The sequence below is a fragment of the Kogia breviceps genome, chromosome 8 (genome assembly GCF_026419965.1).
Source record: "Kogia breviceps isolate mKogBre1 chromosome 8, mKogBre1 haplotype 1, whole genome shotgun sequence".
In the NCBI taxonomy this organism is placed as follows: domain Eukaryota; kingdom Metazoa; phylum Chordata; class Mammalia; order Artiodactyla; family Physeteridae; genus Kogia; species Kogia breviceps.
Genome location: NC_081317.1, coordinates 107,968,786 through 107,996,384, shown reverse-complemented (window position 1 = coordinate 107,996,384; position 27,599 = coordinate 107,968,786). Strand labels below are relative to the sequence as shown.

At 37.7% G+C, this 27,599-nt stretch overlaps 1 protein-coding gene across 3 annotated transcripts; it reads right to left on the bottom strand.

Annotated features, from left to right (window-relative positions):
* ESCO2 (establishment of sister chromatid cohesion N-acetyltransferase 2) lies at window positions 1-27,599 on the bottom strand. Of its 3 annotated transcripts, none has more exons than XM_059071339.2 (11): window positions 27,526-27,599; window positions 26,100-26,168; window positions 24,506-25,334; window positions 21,325-21,418; window positions 15,746-15,803; window positions 12,881-13,007; window positions 11,644-11,775; window positions 10,554-10,643; window positions 9,726-9,869; window positions 4,979-5,154; window positions 1-1,674 (listed from the first exon to the last, which is right to left on the bottom strand). In XM_059071339.2, exons 2-11 carry the CDS (start codon window positions 26,150-26,152, stop codon window positions 1,542-1,544), a joined length of 1,836 nt encoding a protein of 611 aa, XP_058927322.1. In that variant the 5' UTR covers window positions 26,153-26,168; window positions 27,526-27,599; the 3' UTR covers window positions 1-1,541. The 3 variants fall into 3 exon arrangements, with proteins under 3 accessions (XP_058927322.1, XP_066896289.1, XP_066896290.1); XM_067040188.1 differs by lacking the exon at window positions 27,526-27,599 and adding an exon at window positions 26,762-27,324 and having other exon boundaries at window positions 1,422-1,674; XM_067040189.1 differs by lacking the exon at window positions 27,526-27,599 and adding an exon at window positions 27,208-27,266 and having other exon boundaries at window positions 1,422-1,674.

The following is a 27,599-nucleotide window of genomic DNA, read 5'->3' as shown; positions in this document are numbered from 1 at the left end:
AGAGAATATTGAAAAGAACTTTAATTGAGTCATCATAAAGGCATTCAACAAAATAATGTTAATAAAATTTTTAAAATAAAATATTTAAGACAATTTTTAAACACAGCAGTGCAGAAAATAGCATTAAAATGTTTGTAAAATTACACACATTTTAACACTTCCACAATCTTTGTGGAACTCGGGCTTTTAAATTTTTGAACCATTAAAGGCAAATAAAAGAACATAGAGAAACAGATTCTACATAGAGTTACAACCTGGACACTACTTCCCTAGAGTCTTGTTGCCAGAGAGAAGTTATGACATGAGTTTTTTTAGAATTAAAAAAAACCCTGGGGCTTCCCTGGTGGCGCAGTGGTTGAGAATCCGCCTGCCAATGCAGGAGACACGGGTTCGTGCCCTGGTCCGGGAAGATCCCACATGCCGCGGAGCAACTAAGCCCGTGAGCCATGGCCGCTGAGCCTGCGCGTCCGGAGCCTGTGCTCCGCAACGGGAGAGGCCACAACAGTGAGAGGCCCGCATACCACAAAAAAAAAAAAAAAAAAAAAAAAAAAAAAAAAAAAAACCCTGAATAATTCTTTGCTTTTCAAAGTAAGTATCCAAGAATTGTATTTGAAAAATGTGTGCATATTTAGGTGTATTTACATAATGTCATCATGTTCTGTGGCCCATCAGCCAAGATATATTTATTTACTAACCTTGGTTCTGTTAGTATACATTTAAAATGTAATCATATGAATCATCTAATCCAACTGGGTATCCATTTTGTTAGACATCAATCACCAGCAGTAAGTTCACTAAAGAAAAGTAACACAATTAGCATTTTCAAACACCAAAAATTAATGAAACGACAATAGTGCAATTACTAAGTTTAATTAAATCTGATGACAAGTGTGTTTTGATTAATGATTTTTAAAAAGATAAAATATTAAGCTCTAGAATTCTGTTCTATACAAAAGGATACGGAAATCTTATTCTTTATCATCTTTCCCTGGTACAAATTAGAAACTCAAAATACTTTAAATATACTCAAAGTGAGTTGCTACAGCCAAGTGCCTATAAAGTGAGAATTTTGTGTACGAATTCAGGAATTACCTTTAAAAAAATGGGGATGGAAATTATTTGCCTGTCTTTAAATTTTCCTCTTTGCTTCTGATCAGGCACGAGTTAATTCTGGCCCCAAAGTGTGCTTTATAAAGTATAAGTGGTCACATTTCTGTGGAAAACCACCTTGCTTTGTCAATGTTCTTACATAGAAGGCAAGTATTTTCCAGCTATAGCTACCAAGTTTCATAATTAAGGATTCAGAGTTCTAGTCAGTATACATCATCCAAAGATTTTTCCTTTCTTTGCATCCCTAGATAATTTTCAACGAATTTACCCCTGACTTTTCAATTCATAAGGAACAAAACTGAGGCAGGTTTCTGTATATGTGTGTGTGTCTTAGTATTTTTATTTTGATATTTGTTAAACAGTTTGTATTTTATGATAATGGGCTGTCTGAACTCATCCATATAGTAACTGTTCTATAGCTGAAATTGGCTTTAAGTATTAAAATTGTATACAAGGAAATTAGGGGTGTTGCAGTACTTGGTTGCAAATAACTTGCCATCTGGTGTTGGGTCAGAAAATGCTATTTCATTTGTGCTGAGAAAACAGCCAAACATGAAGCAATTCCTAAAAAAGAGAAAAAGATAATTTAACAACGGAAACAACTTAAAATTTTGATTAAACATAAGCACAATTATATCAATATTTTAAAGCAATCCAATTAAAAAATTTCAGTCTCTTTACATATTCTTGGTTAAAACCAACATTATTTTATTAAGTGGTAAAATGACTCAATGCCTGGTATTTTACAGGTGGAAGTCTAACGATGTCATTTCACAGATGAGAAAACTAAGGCCCAGAAAAAGTCCTGCTGAGAGGCAAAGGGAGCCACACAAACCATCCGGTTGCCTCTAGGTGATCCGTGATAGTGAGCAACTAATATGAGACAGCGTTGCTAGATAAAAGCCACAGGTAGTTATAACAACAACAAAATAATTATTTTAACGAATAACTATATTCTTTTCAACTACATCACACACTCAGAGCTTCAAAAGGCAAAAACTAATCTGCATTTTGACTACAACTCTCCTTGATCCAGCTCAACTAGGATTAAAAGCAATAAAATGAAATAGCTGAAAGAATTCAACAAAACTGAGGGATAGTCTATGAAATAACTGGCCTGTACTCTTCAAATTCTTCAATGTCCTGAAAGACAAAGAAAGGCTAAGAAACTGTTCCAGGTTAAGGAAGATGAAGACTAAAGAGATATTATGACCAAATGCAGTATGTAATCCTGAACAGGAAAAAAAATGCTATGAAGGGCGTTTGAGACAAATGACAAAACTGAAATATCGACTATACATTAGATAGTATAGCATTATATTGGGATATTAAATACCCCAAATTTGATATCTGATCTGTCCTTATATAAGAGAATATCCTTGTTATTAAGAAATACATACCAGGTTATATACTGGTATTCTCCATACCAAATTTATGTATCTCAACATAAAATATAGAAAATAGAGGTATTTCACAATTAACTATGAAATAAAATCTTTACAGACACCAACTTCTCTCACTGCTCCCCTTTGTAAGGTATGGTGGGGGACTAGGATTGAGGCCTCGGACTGCAGCCCTGCCATGGTCTTGGTGTTCTTTCTTAAAAAGTGTATGGAACCCAAAGGCCAGAATAGTGCTACTCAAAGTGTGGTCCTTGGTTTTGTCAATATGGAGCCGTTGGTTTGTAATCTGTTATCTTAAAGATAGAGGCTGAGAGTAAGTGTTGTGAAACATCTATCTAACCTAGATTAGGTAATTAACAAGCAAGAAAGAAGCAGACTCATCTGTCCCATTATCAACTAAGTACCAACATACAGTGTTAGTACAAAGTGTGCATACTGTAGTTTTAAAATGGAGAATTCATATACCAAAGACTTACCATTTAGAAATACACAGTTCAGTGGTTTTAGTATATTCAAAAATTGCACAAAATTCAAGAACATTTCATCACCCAAAGAAACCCTGTAGCCATTAGCAGTCACTCTCCATTCACCCTTCCCTCAGTCCCTGGAAACTGCTAGTCTACTTTCTATCTATGGATTTGCCATTTCTGGATGTTTTCTATAAACAGAATCATATAATAATATGGGGTATTTTGTGAGTGGCTTTTTTTAGTTAGCATAATATTTTCAAGGTTCATCCATGTTGTAGCACGTATCAGAACTTCATTCCTTTTTGTGGCTGAATACCCTATTGTAGTGTTGTATGGATATACCACATTGTTTTTATCCACTAATCATGAATTCGGCTGTTTACATTTTTTTTGGCTATTATGAATAATGCTGCTATGAACCTTCATGTGTAAGTTTTTGCGTGGACAGATGCTTCCATTTCTCTTGAGTATACCTGTAGAAGCAGAATTGCTGGGTCATATGGTAATAGTTTAATTTCTTGACAAACTGCCAGACTAGATTCCACAGCAGCTGTAGCATTTTACATTCCTACCAGTAGCATACAAGGATTACAGTTTCCTCCAGATCCTCACCAACACTTGTTATTTTCCTTTTGTTTTCATTTAGTAATCCAAGTGGCTGTGAAGTGGTATCTCATGATGGTTTTGATTTGTGATTTCCTTTATAGCTAAGGATGTTGAGCATAGCTTCACATGCTTATCAGCCAATTGTATTTCTGCTTTGGAAGAAAATAGAATACATTGAAATCCTTTGCCTATTTTAAAATTGGGTTGTTTTTTTGCATGTTGTAAGAGTCCTTTTATATATGGTGGATATACTAGACCCTTATTAGATAAATGATTTTCAAATATTTTCTCTCATTCTATGGGCTGTCTTGCTAATTTACTTTTACATTTAGTTACACTTGTGAGTTACAGTAAGTCTTCATTAATCACCTAGTCACACACAGTCAATAAACATGTACAATTTCTAAAATTATTATTATTATTATTATTTTTTGCGGTATGCGGGCCTCTCACTGTCGTGGCCTCTCCCGCTACGGAGCACAGGCTCCGGACGCGCAGGCTCAGCGGCCATGGCTCACAGGCCTAGCCACTCCGCAGCATGTGGGATCTTCCCGGACCGGGGCACGAACCCGTGTTCACTACATCGGCAGGCGGATTCTCAACCACTGAGCCACCAGGGAAGCCCTAAAATTATTTTTTAAAAATATGTATATATTTATTTTTTATGTACAATTTCTAAAATTCTTCTTTTAAAAAATATTTATTTATTTAGGCTGCATTGGGTCTTAGTTGCAGCATGTGGGCTCTTTGTTGAGGTGCGTGGGTTTTCTCTCTCTAGTTGTGGTGCACGGGCTCCAGAGCGCATGGGCTCTGTAGTTTGCAGCACGCAGGCTCTCTCTCGTTGAGGCGCATGAGCTCAATAGTTGTGGCGCACAGGCTTAGTTGCCCCGTGGCATGTGGGATCTTAGTTCCCTGACCAGGGATCAAACCCACGTCCCCTGCATTGGAAGGCAGATTCTTTACCACTGTACCACCAGGGAAGTCCCTAAAATTTTTTTTCTTAAACTTATATTTTGTTTTTATAGATTTATTTAAATGTAATTTTACATCTGTTGAATCTAATAAAAATTTGGGCTTCCACTTTTCCATTTGTTTATTTCCTAGCAATTTATCTTTATTTTATTAATGTGTTGGTCTGTAACAAAATCCAGTCTTTGACCACAGGTAGTTTGAAAAGCACTGGGCTAGAATGTTTCAGACTTGGAATGTTGTGCCCGAAATTGAGTGTATCTAGTTCTTTTTTTTTTTCCAATGCCAGCATTGCCTTAGCCTGACTTTGGTAGTATTTATATAGAAGTGTCTTACCAACATCATTCCCTTTGGCTCCTGAGCCGCAAAAGGTTCTGGGAAAGCTAATCTGGGTCTAGTCCATTTTATTTTATTTCTTACCTGAGAGTATCTACCAGTCGTCTTGCAATGCGCTTTCTTCTCTTCAATCTGAAGACCCAGATTCTACTTATCCCACAGATTGCAGGTTCTGGTACATCTGAACATTGCCAAGCCCTATGACATTCTTTAGAGCTTGGGGATTCTGGAACAGTTGGTTCAGACAGGACACGGAAGGCCTGCAATGATACACAGAAGCATCTAGAGCTAACAATACAGCTGAGTTCACATTTCTTTTTAAAAAGCATTCTTTAAACAAAATTTAAGTACCTAAAATTAATCTTACCCTACCTTCACAAAAATATTAAAATTCTTTGCTATCTCTTGAATTCTTGCCCATTTATAGTCACACAATGCTTAAAAATTACTAGTGGTGTTGAGATATTCCCACATCCTAGTGTATTATACCATTGTGAAACTTTCTTATGTTGATTTAAAAAAATTATAAAAGACTCTTACTTCTAATAAAGTACATAAATTTCTCCCATTCTCTCCATCCTAAAATGTACATTTGATATTCTAAAAAACTAATAACACTAAAGAAGGGTTTTGCACATAAACTATGAAATTTGGTATTTAAATTTTTCTTTAAACTTCTTATTCTGAATAATTATAGATTCAGAGGAAGCTGACAAATAGTACAAAGAGGACATGTATCGTTCACCCAATTTCCCCCAATAGTTACATCTTCCATAACTACAGTACAACACCAAAAGCAAGAAATTAACATGGTTACAATGTGTGTGTATAGTTCCATGACAATTCATCATACCTGAATACTGATTTAACCATCACCACATTCAAACTACAGAGCTACTACATGATCACGAAGCTCTTCCTCTTGCTACCTCTTTATAATCACACCCATTTCCCTGCCCCCCCACCACCCCTAAACCCTGGCAACCACAATCTGTTCTCTATCTCTAAAATTCTGACGTTCTGAGGATATCATACAAATGGACTCATACAGAATGTGACCCTTTGAGAATGGCTTTTTTTTGAATTTTATTTATTTTTTTATACAGCAGGTTCTTATTAGTTATCTATTTTATACATATTAGTGTATATATGTCAATCCCAACCTCCCAATTCATCCCACCCCCTCCTTCCCCGCTTGGTGTCCATACATTTGTTCTCTATGTCTGTGTCTCTATTTCTGGAGAATGGCTCTTTTTCACTCAGCACAATGCCCTTGATACCTGTCCAAATTGTTGCATATATCAAGTCTGTTCCGTTTTATTGCTAAGTAATATTCCATTGTATGGATGTACCAGTTTGTTTAATCACTCACCTACTGAAGGACACTTTGGTTGTTTCCAGGTTTTGGCTATTACAAGTAAAGCTGCTATCAACATTCAGGTGTGGTGTTTTTGTGTAGACATAAGTTTTCATTTCCGGGATAAATGCCCAGGAGTATGATTGCTGGGTCATATGGTAAATGTATGATTAGTTTTTTAAGAAACTGCCAAACTTTTTCCAGAGGGGCTGTAACATTTTACATTCCCTCCAACAATGTATGAGAAATCTAGTTTCCCCGCATCCACACCAGCATTTGCTATTGTCACTGTTTTCTACTGTAGCTGTTTTGATAGGTTTATATATATATATATATATATATATATATATATATATATATATATATATATATATATATATATTTTTATGGTACGTGGGCCTCTCACTGTTGTGGCCTCTCCCGTTGCAGAGCACAGGCTCCGGACGCGCAGGCCCAGTGGCCATGGCCCACGGGCCCAGCCGCTCCGCGGCATGCGGGATCCTCCCGGACCGGGGCACGAACCCACGTCCCCTGCATTGGCAGGCGGACTCTCAACCACTGCGCCACCAGGGAAGCCCCTTGATAGGTTTATATTAAGTTTTAACTCCCACTGAGAAAACTTTGCTTCTGAAATGAGAATGAATAGAAGAGTATATGTATGAGTTAGTTGGCTATACAGATCTTCCTCAACTTATGATGGGATTACGTCCCGGTAAATGTAGATTATGGGCTTCCCTGCTGGTGCAGTGGTTAAGAATCTGCCTGCCAATGCAGGGGACACGAGTTCAAGCCCTGGTCTGGGAAGATCCCACATGCTGCGGGGCAACTAAGTCCATGTGCCACAACTACTGAGCCTGCGTTCTAGAGCCCGCGAGCCACAACTACTGAAGCTTGTGTGTCTAGAGCTTGTGCTCTGCAATAAGACAAACCAACACAATGAGAGCCTGCCCACTGCAGCAAAGAGTAGCCCCCACTCGCCGCAACCAGAGAAAAGCCCACACACAGCAACGAAGACCCAACTCAGCCAAAAATAATTAAATAAGTAAATTTATTTTAAAAAAGAAAAAGATCAAAGAAAGAAAAGGCCAAGTTAATCACTTTTACAGCCCATAGTACAAACCAACTGCTTTTCTCTCTCTACTGTGTGATAAACACACAAGAGACTATATATGTGTATGTGTGTGTGTGTATAAATATATATATATGAGATGAAAAGCAGAAAAAAGGAAAATAAGAAAGATGATAGAAATGAGGGGAATAAAGGGAAGGCATGTATAAAAAGGAGTAAGATACAAAGCTACAGTAATGAAGATAATATGGTACTGGCACAAAAACAGAAATATAGGTCAATGGAACAGGATAGAGAGCCCAGAGATAAACCCACGCACCTATGGTCAACTAATCTGTGACAAAGGAGGCAAGGGTATACAATGGAGAAAAGGCAGTCTCTTCAATAAGTGGTGCTGGGAAAACTGGACAGCTACATGTAAAAGAATGAAATTAGAACGCTCCCTAACACCATACACACAAAAATAAACTCAAAATGGATTAAAGACCTAAATGTAAGACTGGACACTATAAAACTCTTAGAGGAAAACATAGGAAGAACACCCTTTGACATAAATCACAGCAAGATCTTTTTTGACCCGCCTCCTAGAGAAATGGAAATAAAACCAAAAATAAACAAATGGGGCCTAATGAAACTTAAAAGCTTTTGCACAGCAAAGGAAACTATAAACAAGACGAAAAGACAACCCTCAGAATGGGAGAAAAAATTTGCAAACGAATCAATAGACAAAGGAGTAATCTCCAAAATACATAAACAGCTCATGTAGCTCAATATTAAAAAAACAAACAACCCAATTAAAAAATGGGCAGAAGACCTAAATAGACATTTCTCCAAAGAAGACATACAGATGGCCAAGAGGCACATGAAAAGCTGCTCAACATCACTAATTATTAGAGAAATGCAAATCAAAACTACAATGAGGTATCACCTCATACCAGTTAGAACGGGCATGTATCACTTCACATTCAGAAAATGTACAAACAACAAATGCTGGAAAGGGTGTGGAGAAAAGCGAACCCTCCTGCACTGTTGGTGGGAATGTAAATTGATACAGCCACTATGGAGAACAGCATGGAGGTTCCTTAAAAAACTAAAAATAGAACTACCATATGACCCAGCAATCCCACTACTGGGCATATACCCGGAGAAAACCATAATTCAAAAAGACACACGCACCCCAGTGTTCACTGCAGCACTATTTACAACAGCCAGGTCACGGAAGCAACCTAAATGCCCATCCACAGACGAATGGATAAAGAAGATGTGGTACATATATACAATGAAATATTACTCAGCCATAAAAGGGAACAAAATTGGGTCATTTGTAGAGACGTGGATGGACCTAGAGACTGTCATACAGAGTGAAGTTAGTCAGAAAGAGAAAAACAAATATCGTATATTAACGCGTATATGTGAAATCTAGAAAAATGGTACAGATGAACTGGTCTGCAAGGCAGAAATAGAGACACAGCTGTAGGGAACAAACGTATGGACATCAAGTGGGGAGAGCGGGGTGGGGGGAGGTTGGTGGTGGGATGAATTGGGAGATTGGGATGGATGTATATACACTAATATGTATAAAATAGATAACTAAGAACCTGCTGTATAAAAAAATAAAATTCAAATAATAAAAATAAAAAGGACTAAGAGCATAATTTCAAGATGTACTGAGACAGATAAGTATCTTTAAAAGGAAGGAGACATAAGTGTGGGACATTATAAAGTCAGGTTTAAAGAACACATTTGAACTATAAGTCTTCCTAGCTAACGATTACCCTGTAAGCTCCCTGAAAGGCAAAAACTATATATCTCTATTGTAGAACAAGGGTTGGCAACCTTTTTCTGTATGGGGTCAAATTGTAAATACTTTAGGCTCTTTGGGCCACATGGTCTCTTTTGCACCTACTCAACCCTAACATTGTAGTACAAAAGCAACCACAGATTAATATGGAAATGAATGAGCATGGTTGTGTGTCAATAACACTTTATTTACAAAAACAGGTGGAGGGCCACACTTGGCCCATGGGCTATTGTTTGCTCCTCTGCTAGAACACTGCTAATTGGTATCCAAAGTAGATTCCAATTAAGGCACAAGTAAGGACTATTTTGCCAAATATATTAACCTGCACTAAGCCACATGTTCAATAACTGAGCTTATTTAAAATACTATAGTTTATAGTCCAGGTATATAAAAGACAACATGAACTTAAGACTGACTTATCCTGCTTATATAAGGCAAAATACCAGATATAATAGAAAAAAATGACTTCAATTATCTATATGGTCAAGGATATTTTAGAAGGAAAAATTCATTAATGGTAGCATTCTTAAATGCTTGACACTCCTCCCAACTACTTTATTTTGCTCACAAATTATACCAGCAAGTTATTAGACATATACGATACCTGTTTGATGGGCTCTGCAATTAAACACCCAACTACTTTCTTTTCATCAGAAATAAAGAGAAAAGTTTTGGTTCTGTTTGTACATCTGGGAACAACTTGCTGGAAGCCCAATTCATAATCAACAAGTTCTTGGACATCTTCGACCTATTGATGTTAAAAACCAAAAGATGTGAATTAGTTTTAAAAAGTATAATAGAAAATATACATATTTATATACACAAAAAGTATGATTACCATCAGTTTAGCCTCTTTTATCTCTACTTCCTAAATTTACACAATCCCAAAATTAGATGCATGTTTCTGCCACTTTGGAAACAGGGTTTTAAGAAACTATTTTAAAGATTGCTTTCAGCAGACAGAAATTCAGACCCTTGGGAGGGATAAGGAGTAGGACGATTTTATTTCAGCTTTATTCATTGTTCACTGGGGCTAAACATCCAGCCCAAGAAACAAAGGCAACACCAACATAAGAATTAGACTCTGGAGCCATTAATTTCTCAATATTAAAAAGTTTAGTTTCTCTCTCACAAATTGAAGATGTAGGTAAAAGATAAGCTATAGAGCCTTATCTGTTTTCTTTCATCTCCACCTGACACTCCTTTGTCTTGTAACTAAGTTTAATTTTGTATGACTTACTATGAAAGTCTTCCTTACAAATGTACCAAAGTACAGCGGATTATCTATAAGCAAAGGTATTTTACATTTCAATATCTGTTGATTTTTTGGTAGAGAATGGGGAGAGTAGGAGGAAAACAAAGATTGAGAAAGTAACACTATAAATCAACTACACTTCAATTAAAAAAAAGAAGAAAAACTAATGTTCCACACCTTTCTGATAGCATAACTCGGATCATGTGACAGGACCAACACAATTTTCCCATCCCAAAATTCTGCTACAACACGTTCTTTTTTCCAGCCCTGCCAAAGGAAAAAAAAAAAAAAAGTCACAGTTTAATCTGAAGAGGGAATAAAATTAAATAATATGGTCTGGAGAGAACAAAAATATGGACAATGAATGATATAAAAAAGATAAAACCCAACTACAGTAATGTGGTAAGGGAAATAAAAGATGCCTAAAACAAAGTGTCTGCCCTCCAGGGGCTGACACCCTATCAGGAGACATGTAAACAATCTATTATAAAATAAGCTGAAGTCAAGTAAGAGCCCTTCATAAGAATATAGAGAAAAAACAATGAATTATTAGTGGTGTGAAGGTGGGGGAGGGGTGGGATAAGCAGAGGGGTTTTTTTTTTTTGGGGGGGGTCGCATCAGCAGCAAGTGGGGTCTTCAGGGATCGAACCTGCACCCCCTGCATTGGCAGCGCAGAGTCTTAACTGCTCGACTGCCAGGGAAGTCACCAAGCAGAGTTTTAATAAATAAGGCTAAAAATATTATGAAGGCATGAACTACAGCAATAAAAACAGGGAAAAAAGGGAGTGTATTTGAGTAGCAGGTGTAGTCATAAAGGTAAGGCCAACAATAGGATGTATTTGGAGTAGGAGGGTACTTGATGAAGAGGTGGGACCTTTCTTCTCAGTAAAGAAAAAGCCTGGAGAAGTCGTAGAAAAGCCGTTTTTCTAAGGTTATCTGTAAAGAAGAAACGGAGAAACTCCTCAAGTCTTTGAGTTTTGTATCTGGACTGCTCAGCTCTGAAAGCTAGAGGTAAGGATGCAGGGTGTTCACTCAACCTAGAACAATAGCTTCTCTTATATTAGGACAGGAGGTTTGAAGTGGCACTTTTATTAAAACTTAACTTTTAAATACCATTAGTCTCAAATATTAAGGACAACAAAATTGCTGATGATGAAATATTTTTGGACACATAGATCTTTCCATATTTAGGCAAAAGAAATGTATCTTTTAAAGCAGCTTCACTTTTTAGAACAAATGGAAATGACTATTTTTTTTTTTTACTTACTGCATATTTGATTCCCTCCAGAAATCTGTGGTGATGCTGAACATGCTGCAGTTCATCCTCGGGGTTGGAGGCAGTGTAGATCATGCCACAAGACTTACACATGGTGGCTCCAAAATGTTTCTGACCAGCATCCTACAATTGGAAGAGAAAAAAAAAAAAAAAAAAGCCTATCTAAACACATCACAGTTAACTCTACATTTAGTTCATGTAAATTTGTCCATTCATTCAAATTTGTCCTCATTTTTTTTTTTATGCTGGCACAGGTGAAATACTAAATGAGTCTGGTTACTCTATCTTCTCTCTCCGCACAAACAAAATGGAGTGAGAAGAGCCCTAAACATGCAATAGTGATGAAAGAAGTGAAACTGCCTCTTTGGACTGTGGAAAAAAAAAAATCAAGATTCTTCAGCTGGACCCATAGTTCTAGGAAGCAATAAGATTAAATCATAAATATTACAGCTAAGATGAACAGTGGAACTTCCTTATTAAACTCTTATACGAGAGGCCTAAAAAAGCCTCATTTCAAAGAGGCAGGGCAAAAATTTCAGGACTTATACATTCATTACATAGTATTTTTTCCTTAAGTGGTTAGGAGTCTGAAAAGTCTTTTCCCCAAGAGTTGATAAAAAAATAAGAAAAATCCATAGTAGAAGTTCAGGAAAAGCACAGATAAATTAATGAATATAGAGAATTCAGGGATATTCAATGTCAAGGCTTATTAATTCCCATTCTATCTCATAAGGCATTGCTTAATGCTACTGAAAAATAGCAAATTTTGAATTGTCTATATAGGCATTTGCAAACTTTCTACCAAGGGCCAGAAAGTAAACATTTTAGGCTTCGCAGGACACACACATTCTTTTTTTCCAACCCTTTAAAAATGTAAAAGCCATTTTTAGCTCATAGGCCATGGTCCAGATTTGGCCCACAGCCAAAGTCTGCCAAACCCAGGTCTAATGCAATGTTGCTCTTCTCATTAAGTCTTTTATAGATCAACAATAATTTTCCTTATCCAGAGGCAACTCATTCATCATCATTCTACTATGTTGCTAGGACTGCCCAACACCATCAGTTCAAAAATGTACTTGACTAGCTTTAAATGCTGCCACTACAGCAAAGGTAGCATTTACAAATTCAGAATATAACCCCCGGTAACTATGCTTAGACAACACGTCAGACTTCAGGTTCTATATGTGAGAGCCATGTACAGGAGGAGCTTTGTTTTAAATTTACTCACAATGACGAGCTGGTCTTTTGTTTCTTTATTTGCATCTCTGGTATTAGTATTTTTCTGTATATTGATTTGTTTCAAGAAGTTAGTAGATGTGACGGATCCCATAGAAGACTGTTCTTCAACTAGAGATCTTGAAGTAGAAAGTTGGTACTATTTAATAATTTAAAAATATTTGACAAATTATAATGAAAAGAAAAGAAATGTATACAACATTTGCAGAGGACTGTGCAATTTTTAGGGCTTTCTATCGACATAACTTGATGAAGTAATAGGGCTAGAAACGATGAGAAACCTGAGGCCCACTCAGACAGGGTCAGTAAACTACTCAAGGTAAAGTAACTAGTGAAGAATGGCAGAAAGACTCAAATCCCTGTCTTCTATTTCCGCATCCAAGGGATTTCATCTACAGTATCAGCTGCATATATGCAGGATTTCTTTGTCAGTTGATGTCACCCTTAAAATTTAATCTTTTCTTGCTTTATCAAACCTTAGGACGATATTTACACATGTGGGCATAAAGAAGCTCCTGGAGTGCCAGACCAGATAAGTAGACTCTAGTACTGAATCTCACAGACCCACAGGAAGTCAGTCACCAGCACATTATGATCCAACAACTTTTTACTGGGTTAGTGATGAGGCTAATACACTCGCTAGTCCACATGCCTAAAGCAGCACCCTACCATTCTCAAATTCTCAGAGAAAAAAAAAATTGGCTGGATAGATGTTGTTGAGGCAACCTTTTTGCATTAGGAGAGAATGCTGGGACTGGCTTATAGAGATTGCAAACAGGAGCCCTTTGGCCAAAACCAGCTAGCAAATGTTTTGATCAACTCACACAGTTTAAAACTTTGGATTAGCTACCAATATTTTAAAATCTAGATATTCCACTTAAAAATGTGTATTTCCAACATTGCAAGAGACACTGTAAGACCATTAGACCTCTGTTTCATTGAAGAATCTACTAGTTGGAGCTACACAGCACATGCTCTTTTAGGTGGGGCATGCTTCTTCAGTTGGCTCCAGTCTCTGCCCAGCCTGGCTGGCTCTGTAGGCACTGAGTTTGTAACCCCTGCCTTATAATGAAATGAATGACCTTTTTCCAAGGATCAAAGAAATAGAAATCTCTAGAGAGTAGAGGCAAGGAAAAAAAACCAAGTACCCAAAGCAAGGGGTTCAAACAAACTTGACACTGACAAATGAAAAAACACTGGAAAAAACCCCTACCTAACGCTTTATGCTAAGCCAAGGTGTCTTGCTAGCAACTGACTAGAAAATGGCTTTCAAACTGACTTGACAAACCTATGGTGAGAAATATATTTCACATCATGACCAATACAGATACATATATATAACTGAAAAAAAAGATTCACTAAATACACTTATTACGTGAGAGATGCATTATTCCATTTAAAAAAAAATGCTAGATGTGATGCTCTTAAACTGATTTGATAAACTACTAATGCCTGTAATATAAAAAACACTTGTCTAGGTCGCTGACCCCCTCCACCTCTTATACAACGTTTGCTAAATACCTCAGCTCTTCCCATCTCTGCATGCGTGACTGCAATCTCTTTACTTCTATCCTAGCAATTTTAACAGTTTATTATACATATTTGTTTAAATGCCTGTCCTCTTCTAACCATAACTTCCTTGATAGCAGGACCATGTGTTATTTACCTTCACATCTCTAAAACTCGGTGTAGTTCAATACCATATGGTACTCTATAAATGTCTGCCAAACGTGAGACTGCAAATCCAAAGAATCTGTAACCTACCTAAAGTAAAACTCATAGATTAAACCACAAGAAATTGATGATATCTGGTTTTTTTAGGTCCTACATAATGAGCACATTTCAAATGATTCAGCCAACAGTCTCCTAATATCTCCTTATGCTAGGTTAAATTAGTTTATATGCTGTTATTAGCTAATTGTGGTAGGTTTCAATCCTCAATAAATAGTCATGAAAGAAGACAGATGAGAAAAGGGAAGGGTGAAAAAAACTAGGAATATGGCCTTTGAAGGGGAAAAGTTGCCCACCCAACCCAATCTCCAAGGCAATTTAGGGTGAGATGCCCTAAGAGTAGGAGAACTTACCTAGGAAGTACCTTGCTCAACACCTTTAGTTGTTTATCATCAAATAGGGAGAAAAGAACCAAAGCTGCTTAGCGAGATGAGACGTTCAGACTATAAGAAACTTCTTTTTCAGAGCTTTTCCACTTATGCTCACATGTACCCATGCCTCCCGTACTTCCAGTTTTAGTTTTGACCAGGATAGTGGTAGCTTCAGCTGGGATTTATAACAGCATTAAGCTGCTGCAAGTTACTTACTCCTCTGGCCAGAGTCTCCTCATCTATAAGATGGGGTAATGATGGTATCTACACCATGAGGTTGTAAACGCCCATTAAACATGAACTATTATCAATATGTTGTCACACAAGGGAGGCAATACAGCCTAATGGGCTTTGGTTAAAATGTGGATTCTAGTCCTGGCTCTGCCAACTAACAGCTGTGCAACTGTGGCTGAATTACAAACGGTTTTCTCAGCTGAAAATGGTAATAAGAGCATCAACCTTCTAGGTTGTTGTGGGGATAAGTGAAATAATGGATATAAACTACTTATTATGGGTCAGGTACTATATAAAAATGTAGCAATTATTACTATTCAAGTCCACAGAGGTCTTTTCCTTCTCTCAACTCTTCAAGTTCTTATGAAGTTTCTATGAGAGGATTGATTTCATCTGCTATTCTCAATATCTCTTTAATGGGGAAGAAAAACAGTGTTCTCCAAATTAAATAGCGTAAGAAAGAAAGAGACCCAGTGGACTCACAATTAAACCTTGAACATTAAAATAAGAGTGACACTTACCTCTTTGTGTTGACTGAAGACACGGTGAAGATAGGATAGACAAGGGTCTCAGGAGAAACTTGTAGGGGAAAAAGGTGACAATAATTTGTATCACAGAATAAACTTAAAGCTTTAAAGCATAAGAGTTTAAAGGTTAATAAGACCAAAATACTCACATTACTTGATTTCAAGACTTAACAGTAATCAAGACAGTATGGTATTGACAAAGGGATAGACAAATAGATCAATGGAACAAAATAGAGAGCCCGGAAACACCCACACAGATCCACTCAACTGATTTTTGACAAAGAGACATAAGTTAATTCAATGGAGAAAAGACAGTCATCAAATGGTACTGGAACAATTTGACATCCACACGCAAAAAAAATGACAACACTCACATAAAAATTAACTCAAAACGGATCACAGATCTAAATGCAAAATGTAGAACTATAAAACTTCTAGAAGAAAAATCCACATGAACTTGGGTTTGGTAATAATTTTTTACATACAACACCAAAAGCACAATACATGAAAGAAAAATTAAATGTTAGACTTTATCAAATTTAAGTGTTTTGCTCTGCAAAAACTGTTAAGAGAATAAAAAGACAAGCCACAGACTAGGGAGTAAACACTTTCAATCATATTTCTGATCAAAGATTTGTATCCAGAATATAAAAAGAACTCTTAAAACTCAATAATAATTTTAAAAGTCCAATTAAAAATGGGCAAAAGATCTGAACAGATCCTTCTTCAAAGACATAGAGATGGCAAATAAACAGATGAAAAGATGTTCTGCATCATTTGTCATTAGGGAAATCCAGATTAAAAGCACAATGAGCTATTACTACACACCTATTAGAATGGCTAACATCCAAAAAACTGACAATAACAAATGCTGGAGGGAATGGGGAGTAACAGGAACTCCCATTCATTGCAGGTGGGAATGCAAAATGGCACAGTTGCTATGGAACGTTTTGGCAGTTTTTTAATAAAGTTTAACATAGATTTGCCACATCACCCAGCAATCATGCTTGTAGGTGTTAACCCAAGTGTTATGAAATCTTATGTCCACAGAATAACATGTACACAAATGTTTATAGCAGCTTTATTCATAATTGCTAAAAACTGAAAGCAACCAAGATGTCCTTTAATGGAGGAATGGATAAACAGACTATGTATGGTAATTCCATAGTTCAGCAAAAAAAAGGGAATGAACTATTAATACATGCAACAACACACATGAATCTTAAACACATTTTACTAAGTGAAAGAAGTCAGACCCAAAAGTCTACCTATTGCACGACTGCATTTGTGTGACATTTTTACCGGAAAAGGTAAAACCATGGGGACAGAAAACAGATTAACGGTTGCCAGGGGGATGAAGAAGGGTAGAACAGGTGACTACAAAGGATACACACAAGGGAAATTTTAGGCTGAGAGAACTGTTCTGTAGGGTACTGGAGGGGTTGATTCATGGCTCTATGCACTTGCAAAATCCATGGAACTATATATAACAGAGTAAAATTGAATGTATGTATTAAAAAAAAAATCAACCATGATGTTGAGGGATCCCAAGATGGAATGCAGACTGTGACAAGAATCTAACTGCATTAGAACTGCATGGAGAACTGCACTGAAGGAGACAGTGGAAGAAAGGAAAGATGACCTAAGTAACTTTACAAAACAACATTTTGACTAGAAGGCTAAAGACAAAAGGACTGTACTTAAATGGTATACGCTGGTAAATCTGTTTCTCACAGGAGTATGAATTAATGCTGAAACTGTCCTGCAGGTATGTTGGGACTGTACTTAACTAAGCAGGTGCACAGCCACTGGGAGGAGCCAGGTCTCTCACTATCTGAGAGAAGTTACAGATAAACAAAGAAGGAAGGGAGGGATAAACCCTGGGGGACTGGACTAGTCAGAGACATCAAGTTTGAACTTATGTTTCTTTAGCATATGTACAGATGGAGAGATACACAAACAATTATAGGTGTGTGCATATACATGGATTAGGATACATACATATATTGATATTTTCTAGCTCTGTCTGCTGAGAGGGCCTAGGAGCCACAACACTCCAGTAGCAACAAGCACACCATCCAGAACTTGGTTTCTAAATTATATTCCCCAACAGAAGAAACTAGGGTGCCTTGGAGAAGTGGCCGAGTCTAGGACTGCATCAAGGCAAACGCAAGATGAGCCGGGAGCATCTTGTAGTGACAGAAAGAAAGAAGGAAGTGCTCAAAATGCAAAAGAAGGGGACAGGTCAAAGAGAACTGACCTGAAAATATCTCTCAATGGTCAAAGCTGGAACAATATGAGCAACAGAATATATAATATAGTATTAAATTTTAACCCAAAATATAAATATTCATGAGCACATACTGATGAATATCCAGGAGTCCATTTATTTATTTAAAGATTGAATAAATAGGGACTCCCCTGGTAGTCCAAAGGTAAAGAATCCACCTTCCAATGCAGGGGATAAGGGTTCAATCCCTGGTCAAGGAGCTAAGATCCCACATGCCGCGGGGCCGCAACTACTGAGCCTGTGTGCCTCAACTAGAGAGCCCGCATGCCAGAACTACAGAGCCCACACACTCTGGAGCCTGTGCGCCACAACTAGAGAGACAAAACCCACACACCACAACTAGAGAGAAGCCCGCACGCCACAACGAAGAGCCCATGCACTGCAACAAAAGAGTCTACATGCTGCAATGAAGATCCCATGTGCCATAACTAAGACCCGATGCAGCCAAATAAATAAAATAAAGACAACTTTTCCTTACAGAAGGAATCCAAATTGGGCTTCCCTGGTGGTGCAGTGGTTAAGAATCCGCCTGCCAATGCAGGGGGACACAGGTTCAAGCCCTGGTCCAGGAAGATCCCACATGCTGCAGAGCAACTAAGCCTGTGCACCACAACTACTGAGCGTGTGCTCTAGAGTCCGCGAGCCACAACTACTGAGCCTGTGTGCCACAACTGCTGAAGCCCACGCACCTAGAGCCCGTGCTCTGCAACAAGAGAAGCCGCTGCGATGAGAAGCCCGTGCACTGCAATGAAGAGCAGCCCCCGCTCGCCACAGGTAGAGAAAGCCCGCGCACAGCAACGAAGACCCAATGCAGCCATAAATAAATAAAAATAAATCTAGAAAAAAATAAAAAATAAAGGATTATTTTTAAAAATAAAATAAGGGAACATTGTTTAAAGAAAAAAAAAAAAGAAGGAATCCAAATAATATACGAAAAATCTTCCTCTCTAGGAGATGAAACTTAATCCCCACCCCTCCCTGAAAGGGCAGGCCAGACTTAGTGACTTACTTCCGAAGAATAGAGTTTGGGAAAGGAAAAAGGGTAACTTTTACAGTGGAGAAAAAGGGCAAACCTGACCTTCACCAAGTGACAGAGGTCAACATCATCTGTAATGTCATGTGGACATCAGCACCCAATATGATGTGGTGAGAAGGGCAGTTCTCCTCAGTGGCATTCTTCCCCAAAACCCATAACCCCAGTCTAATGATGAGGAAAACATCAGACAAACCCAGGTTCAGGAACATCCAGATAAGATATCTGGCCAGGACTCCTTAAGAATGTCAAGGTCATGAAAAACACGGAAACAAAGAAAAGACTGAGAAAATATCACAGACCAGAGGAGACTAGGGAGACATGACAGCTAAATGCAATATGATCCCCAGGGTGGATCCTAGAACAGAAAGGGGACATTAATGGAAAAATTGATCAAATCCAAATACGGTCTAGAGCTTAGTTAATAGGAATATACCAATGATCTAAGTTTCTTAGTTTTGACAGAGGTGCCACAGTAATTTAAGATGCTAACAAAGGGGGAAATAGGGTAATACAGGAACTCTCTGTATTATCTTTACAACTTTTCTGTATATCTAAAATTACTACAAAATAAAAAGTTTATTAAAAAAAAGAAAAAAGGTGTGAGTTCCCTGGTGGTTAGGACTAGGAGCTTTCACTGCCCAGGTGTAATCCCTGGTCCAGGAACTGAGATCCCACAAGCCGCGTGGCATGGCCAAAAGAAAGGAAAAGAAAGAAAAAAGTTAAACAGTAGTTGATTAGAGAAAAATAGTACATTGAAAGTCTGCTATTTAGTAAAAGAGCAAACTGTTAACTTTGCACTGAAAAATAATTAGAGCTCATTCTCTAGAAACAAGGCCAAGACAGTTGAGAATCTGACCTGCTATGGATAAGTTACTTAACCTTAAGTCTGTTTCCTCATCTGTAAAATGGACAAATTTATTTCCTAGGGTTGTTGTAAAAATTAAATGATAAATTAGTTATTAAGTAATAGGTTTTATCATTTGTTTACTACCTTTATGAACTTTGCCATATGCTTGTACCATCTGTTCTTTTTGTTTGTTTGTTTGTTTGGTCATGCAGAGTGGCATGCAGAATCTTAGTTCCCCAACCAGAGATCGAACCTGTGCCCCCTGCAGTGGAAGCACGGAGTCTTAACCACTGGACTGCCAGGGAAGTCCCTTGTACCATCTGTATTATATTTTATTTATTAAATATTTTTCCTTAAACGGACTTAGTGTACTAAGATAAATTTATGTTTAAAGAAAATTTTATAACTGTTATAAATGAAAAGCCGTTATTATTTTTCTGCTACATGTTCTGTCATATCAGGGATAGCATAACCCATGGAAAACACAAAGCATACTAAACATTTAGCACTGCCTGGTAAATATTTAGCAGCTAATAAGTGCAAGTTATTAACAGTATATCTCAGAATAACCATTATGAATCATCATTCTATATATCCTTATGTCATTAGATCCTCTTAAGGGCTATTTTGCTTTTAGTTTTATCTTTGTTTTCTTCCTGTGAGCTACAGTTTCTCACTATAGTCTGCATATCTACTTCTAGAATTTTAATTTATTTCCAAATTTATAGATATAATGAACAAGTTAAAGTTACAAAGAATCTGGCTGGTAAGTAGAATGGTAATCAACCTCTTTATATATTCATAGTTTAGTAAATACTGTTTAAGTGAACAGTGACATCATAAGTTAAAAATAGGATTTCAGGACTAAGAGAAATTTAAAACTTAAGACTAACCCCTTACTTTAGAGATCTCTTCCCTAGATCACACAGTTAATTAGTGGCAGACCTAGACAACACCCCAAGGTTCCTGATGCCCAAATTCAGTGCCCTTTTATGGCCTTTTAAATTCTGCTTACAACTGGGCTTTGATTATAGATATATAACAAACTGTTTTCACTCCCTCCTATTATTGGGGGTAAAAGGTAGGTAGGGTATGTATGATAAGAACACCTGGCCCTAGGGAGCTTAAGTAACTTGGCCACATATCACAGACCAATTAATCATCAGTATTTTGTCTTCAGTTCCAGCCTAAGGTCTCTTTGTCTCCTCCATAAAATGCACTGCACTGCCTATCATAGAAAACAGTGTTATGAAGATAAACACAAAGATACAGGTCACAGATACTGAATATTTTAAAAAACCCAAAATATTATTGTATATAATTTCACATTGACACATGTAATGAAGCATTATTACATGCAAATAAGCTCATTTTGAGAAGAAAACTTTTCTCTTACTTACCTGCCTTGTTCTCACTGAAAGACTCCTCTGAAGAAAAACTCTTATTTTCATTGGTTTTACATTCCCTTGAAGAAATGACTCTATCTGATGCATCCTGAAAATAATGAATAAGTAAAATTAAGGAAACCTATAATTATTAATCATTTTCTATTTAGTGAATGAATCCCAATGGATCTGCTTCTAAAACAGAGTCTGTAGTTTATTATGATTTATATTTCATAATGACTTTAAATTCTCAATTTTCAGTCTATTTTAAGGAAAATTCCTTTTATATCTACTAAATGTAATATTTTAAAAGATAGTGTGCATATTTAAGTCTATAATTTGTCATCCTGTCAAAAATGTATTATTTCCTGACAAAGATGACAGAATGAAGATCATAGAACATCCCTTCTACAAAACTGAATTGAACAACAAGAAACAAATTAGTGAAAACAGCAAAAATTTCCCCAGCAGCTGCAACACTGAAAAAGAACAACCTTTTGTCACAAGCTTTAAAATCAGGGAGCCAAGGGAAGAAAAAGAACATTCTGGGGTAGTTGGAGAGGCTTCTAAACTCCCACTTTTGGGGCAGTAGCAGGGACTAACACTACTTATTTGGTGAGACTCAGAATATATAGCTTAGGGGAAAAAGAAAAAACTTTTGATTAAAGAGGAACTCATTCAACAACATAACATCTCAGAAGAGGTGAGACAACCCGTCAGTTTGCCAATTCTCAGGGGTCCATAAGGAGTTGGGGAAAGGTTATGCACCTTCTAATGAAAATAGGATTCACCCTCATCTAGCAGAGATGAATACTAGTAGTGGGTATTTAACAAAACCTTAGGTAGAGAACAGAGCCCAGTTCCACAAATTTAAGATGCACTAAAGGCCAGCTTCTCAAACTACTAAAAACTAGGCAGAACCCAAAACCTAACCCCTTAAAATGAAGCTCAGAAAAAAAAGTCAGAAGAGTATTGCAGAGAAATCATCATGTCATTGTAACAAGACTGTCTCTTCATTATCAAATGGATATGGAGAATACTAATCAGGACCCTTCCCCTACACGCACTTTGCTTCACTGGATTGAGAATTAATTTTAGCTTGAGTTGTGCCCTAGATTTTTAAAAACTGAGTTATATTTATATACAGTGACATGCACAGATATAGAGTTTGATGAATTTGTCATAAACTTATATATCATGTAACCCAAACCCAAAACCCCTATCAAGACATAGGGGTGTTTTTTGTTTTTTTTTTATTTGTCAGAAACAAGATGAAGAATTAGTAGAATTGCTGTTATGGCTCAGGCAAGCAAGAACATGATCCATTTAACAATATACTTGGCAATACTTGATAGAAATGCTTACAAGGGCAGCAGGTAAATGAAATTAGCAGCAAAACTGGACTGATCTAGATATGTATCCATACATTGATTTAGTGGAAGGAAATGAAGAGCTCATACCTGTCACCTCATGCCTGATACTCTGTTCTGGGAGATTACTGCCATGCAGGAATGTGGGCTTAGCTTTGCCAGAGTTCAATTTTTCATGAAACACCAGAAATCTGTTACCTTACATAAAAAAAAAAAATGCTGGCTCTAAACATTATGTAGGCCAAGCAAACATCCATGGGCTGGACTTGGTCCACTGGCCACCAATTATAATATTTGCCATTGAGATCTGAAATGTAGGTGACTACAAGAGGTAGGAACTGGGGTTGAATTTGGGAGGAGGCAATGAGAACAATAAGAGGAGGTGAGGAGGGAAATGACTACGGAGAGAGTTTGAATTGCTCAGCAGTACATGAGCCTCAGAGTGTATGTGAAAGCCTACAGCTGCGAGGGTTGTGATGAACATAAACAAGTCACCACAGACATGGAAGTCGCCAAACTGAGAGCCCTTCTTAAGGCCTGTTGCCTCAACTACTTTCTGTACTTGGCTACATGGAAAAATCCCACCATTCTCTCCTTACTGACAAGAGGTCAACAATAGAAGGTATAGACCTGCATTGTCTATTATGGTAGCCACCAGCCACAAGCAGCTAATGAGAGCTTGCTACATGGCTAGTCCCAATTGATACATGCTGCAAATGCAAATCAACATGGATTTCAAGGACTTGGTACAAAAAAAAAGAATGCAAAGTATCTCATTAATAACTTTTTACACTGGTGACATAGAAATAGTAACATTTAAAACATATTGGGTTAAACTTTTTAGAAACGATCTTAATGTGGCCACTAGAAGATTTTAAATTACGTGTATTGGTATTCTATCAGACAGCACTAGTCTAGGCCAGCTGTGACAAACAGGAGCACAATCAAAAAAGCATAGAATGGCACCCATGAAAACATACTATGTAAAATAAACACAAACCCAACTATACATTCACAGTGATCATCTCCAAGTAGTGGGATTACAGAAGATACATATTTTTTATATTCTCTGTATTCTCTAAATTTTCTAGAATAAGCTAGTACTTTAAATAATGAGCTGAAACAAAAAAACAAAAATATGCTCATTCCCTGGAAATCTACTACCTGAATTTTGTTATTTCTACTTTCTAAAAACACTGACTACCAAGTAAAAGTTAAGTTTCTCTGGACCACAGTCATGAGGGAACTTAATGAGATGTAAACCTTAATGCCAAGAAAATGTTGGTAGGCTTCCGTAAGCCAAAAGAGGGAGGAAAAGCCCATCTTTCTACACTGTCTCTAAATTCTTTATAGTGATGATACAATTTGGCTTCATAAAAGCAGTCCTACAGACTGTAAAGAAAAAATTTTGGGCTTCCCTGGTAACACAGTGGTTAAGAATCTGTCTGCCAGTGCAGGGGACAAGGGTTCGAGCCCTGGTCTGGGAAGATCCCACATGCCGTGGAGCAACTAAGCCCGTGCACAACTACTGAGCCTGTGCTCTAGAACCCGCGAGCCACAACTACTGAAGCCCGCGCACCTAGAACCCGTGCTCCACAAGAGAAGCCACTGCAATGAGAAGCCCGCGCACCACAACGAAGAGTAGCCCCCGCTCACCAGAACTAGAGAAAGCCCAGGTGCAGCAAGGAAGGCCCAACACAGCCAAAAATAAAATAAATTTATAAAAAAAAAAAAACAAATTTTGTTCAAAGTTACATATATACAATATATACTGAAGCTCTGTTATATAGCCATCTTAGTTTTAAAAGTGATATATTTACATTTACCTTTATTAATTTCTCTTCATTTTTACTTCTTTCTCTCAGCAGCTCAGTGTTCAGTTCTTTTTCCACTAACAAACACTTTGGCACTTGCCTTGTCTCGAAACGTCTTTCATTGACAGTTTCCACATCAGACTCTTCAATAACTTCTGATTTATTCTTTTGGGTGAGTCCCAGTAATGGCTTATCTTCCAGGGACAATTTTCTCAGAGAGGGTTTTTTCCTACTAACAAAAAAAGCCGCTCCTCCTTGGAGGGTAACTTGTGGTTTGACCTTTTGGCTTAGAACACGAGGAGCATTCAGATTATTTTCAGCTGAGTAACAATTATTCTCTTTCTCCACAATTGGCTTATAGGCCACTCGATTTTGCTTGGAATTTTTAGAATTCTTTGACACAGGCTTGATGCACTTATATCCTGGTTGACACTTAGCAGTTAAACTCTTCTGTGGTTTTTTGTTCATCTTCTTGGAGCAGGCTGGTTTTCCCTGCATTTTTTCTGTCACACTGGGATATGATCTATTTTCATTATTAGTTTTTAGACAAATAGATCTACTCTCTTTTATCAGCTTTCTCTCCAGTGGACTGAGGTACCACTTATCTTTGTTGTAAAAGGATATGGTAGACACAGATTTAAATGGTGAACCTTGATTTGCAGACGGCAATCTACTTTCAGTCGTTTTGAGTGGACTTGAAATGAAATGGCCTTGTTGAGAGCAATGAATCTTTTCTTCATTTTTATCACTGCTTTGGCAAATGTGCTTTTTATTAAGTGATGGAAATATATTTTCAGTAAAGTCCAAAATTAATTTCTTTGATGGAATTTCTGATAATAGGCTATGAAAAGAAACACAGTCCATTGATAAATATTGTTATTTTGCTTCCATTTCTATGTCAATTTACTGCTAAGCAATAAACAACTCTACCTGTAAGGCATATTAAAAATGCATCTTCTCCACCAAACATCCATCCATATACATTAGTAGTTTAACAGCAGGATTCTCAAATTCTGTCTTTATCAAACAAAGCATTTGAATATTTTTCAAAACTAAGATTCCAACGTTTGTGAAAACAAACACTGTTTACAAAGAAGCTTTGAGATGCCTGTATGTGTGTGTGTGTGTGTTTTAAAACCTATTTCTAAGTTTTGGCCATATACCTGCTATAATTTCCCTAAAATGATTAATTTTATGTAATAAACTGACCACTTAGGGCTGTTCTATAATATATATCTCTGGTATGACATACATAGAGTATAGAGCTTTATAGGATTGCTTACAAATGAGTATCTACTATATGCAAAACAGTATGTTAAATATTACATAAGAGAGCAGAAAGGAGCAAGGTAATAAAAGATCTGATGCACATTTCCAAGCCATAGGAAACAGCCTTTTCTCTGATTCCCTCCAAAGGCCTTAAATAATTAATTATGAAAGCTTACAGTATTTCCAGACTAGGATTAAAATATAAAGTATTACTGTAGCCACAAGGAGTAGGTGAATGGAAGAATGGAAATATTTAGAGATAGAAGAGAGGAGATAAAAAATGCAAGATGGTGAATTTTTCTTTTTTAACAGTTTCTACTTATAGGATGAGACTCACTTATCACAGTTCAAAGAATGCTGCTTCCTTTTCCTTGGAGTTAAAGTTGACATCTTCTTAACTGAACTCCTAAAAGCAACAGAACAATACAATAACCAAATTAATCCAATGTGTATAAAAATCAGTAAATCAAAATTATACTTTATGGGCTCCCCTGGTGGTTCAGTGGTTGAGAGTCCGCCTGTCGATGCAGGGGACACGGGTTCGTGCCCCGGTCCGGGAAGATCCCACATGCCGCGGAGCGGCTAGGCCCGTGAGCCATGGCCGCTGAGCCTGTGCGTCCGGAGCCTGTGCTCCGCAACGGGAGAGGCCACAGCACTGAGAGGCCCGCATACTGGAAACAAACAAACAAAACAAAAAAAAACATTATACTTTATAAGTCTGAAAGAGTTCTCAGACGGGCAATGGTCCATAAAGATACAAAAAAGGGGGGGTGGGTTTAAAAAGCAAATCACTTTAATAAAGGTTTAAACCATGAAGATAAAAAAAGGAAAAACACTACATCACAGTAGCAACTAATTCAGCAGGGACAATACAATTTAATTAACTAATTAAGCAGGAATAGTACATGTTTCAAGCCGGAAAATGATCCTACCAAGGAGGAAGGATTTTACCCCATTTCAGCACACACTTTCCCCTCAGATAGCCTGATGAATCCATACCAAGTTTAATCACTTTATATTCTGGGCAGCTGTCCTTGCCATTGCCCTCACCCCTACTCCTCCCACTGTTAGATGCGCTTGCCCTAGGCTTCCATTCCATCCTGCATCTCCTTGGTATCCGTTTGGCACATTTTCTTGTTAGCTTGACTGTCTTTCTCAACAGCCTGCATGTTCAAAGGAGGCAGAGACCGTCTCTAGCTTTTTCATCAGGAGCAAGAAAACGGGGAAGCATAATCCTCTCTCATTTTTCTAGTCGAGGAGCCGCTTGTTTCCTTGTTTACAAAATACTCTGATCTCCTAAGGCTGCGGGTAAACACAATCACGCATGTTAACTCTCGGGCAGATGGTATGTTGCTCAATAAGCGTTTTCCCTTCCCCTTCCTTCGGATCAAATATATATTTTTTAAAAAAATTACACAAGCTTGACTTCAAACAAACAGAAAGACCTGGGTCTCTGGGAATTCGTGTCGAGCTGCGGCTTAAGGGAAGACCCTTCCGGGGCTGAATGAGGAAAGGTAGGAGAGAAAAGAGCCTCTGTCCCCAAACGCTGTCAGGGCAAAAACACGAGAAAATTCGGCGTCAGAAAGATGGAAACCCGGTGACCTGGAAGTGCGGACGCCCGCTCGCTGGCTTCGGTCTCCAGCCGCGAACGCGCCAAGCACCGAGCACAAGCTCTTTTTCCTTGACATTCACCTCCACGTTCCACAGAACCTCCCGGTTTCCTGGCTCTTCCACCCCACGCCTCGACCCTCCGCAGGACTTACCTGCCCCTCAAACAGGCGACCTCTCCTCAGCAGAGCCAGGGGTCCCCACTGTATTCAAATTCTCGCGCGCCAGT

Excerpts from the sequence above, each read along its gene's own strand:
- ESCO2 (XM_059071339.2), bottom strand. The coding sequence starts at position 26,152 with ATGTCAACTTTAACTCCAAGGAAAAGGAAGCAGCATTCTTTGAACTGT. Across the intron at positions 13,008-15,745 it reads TCTTCAGTCAACACAAAGAG|ATCTCTAGTTGAAGAACAGT; the intron begins GTAAGTGTCACT and ends TTCTACTTCAAG. Across the intron at positions 9,870-10,553 it reads CGAGTTATGCTATCAGAAAG|GTCGAAGATGTCCAAGAACT; the intron begins GTGTGGAACATT and ends TAACATCAATAG.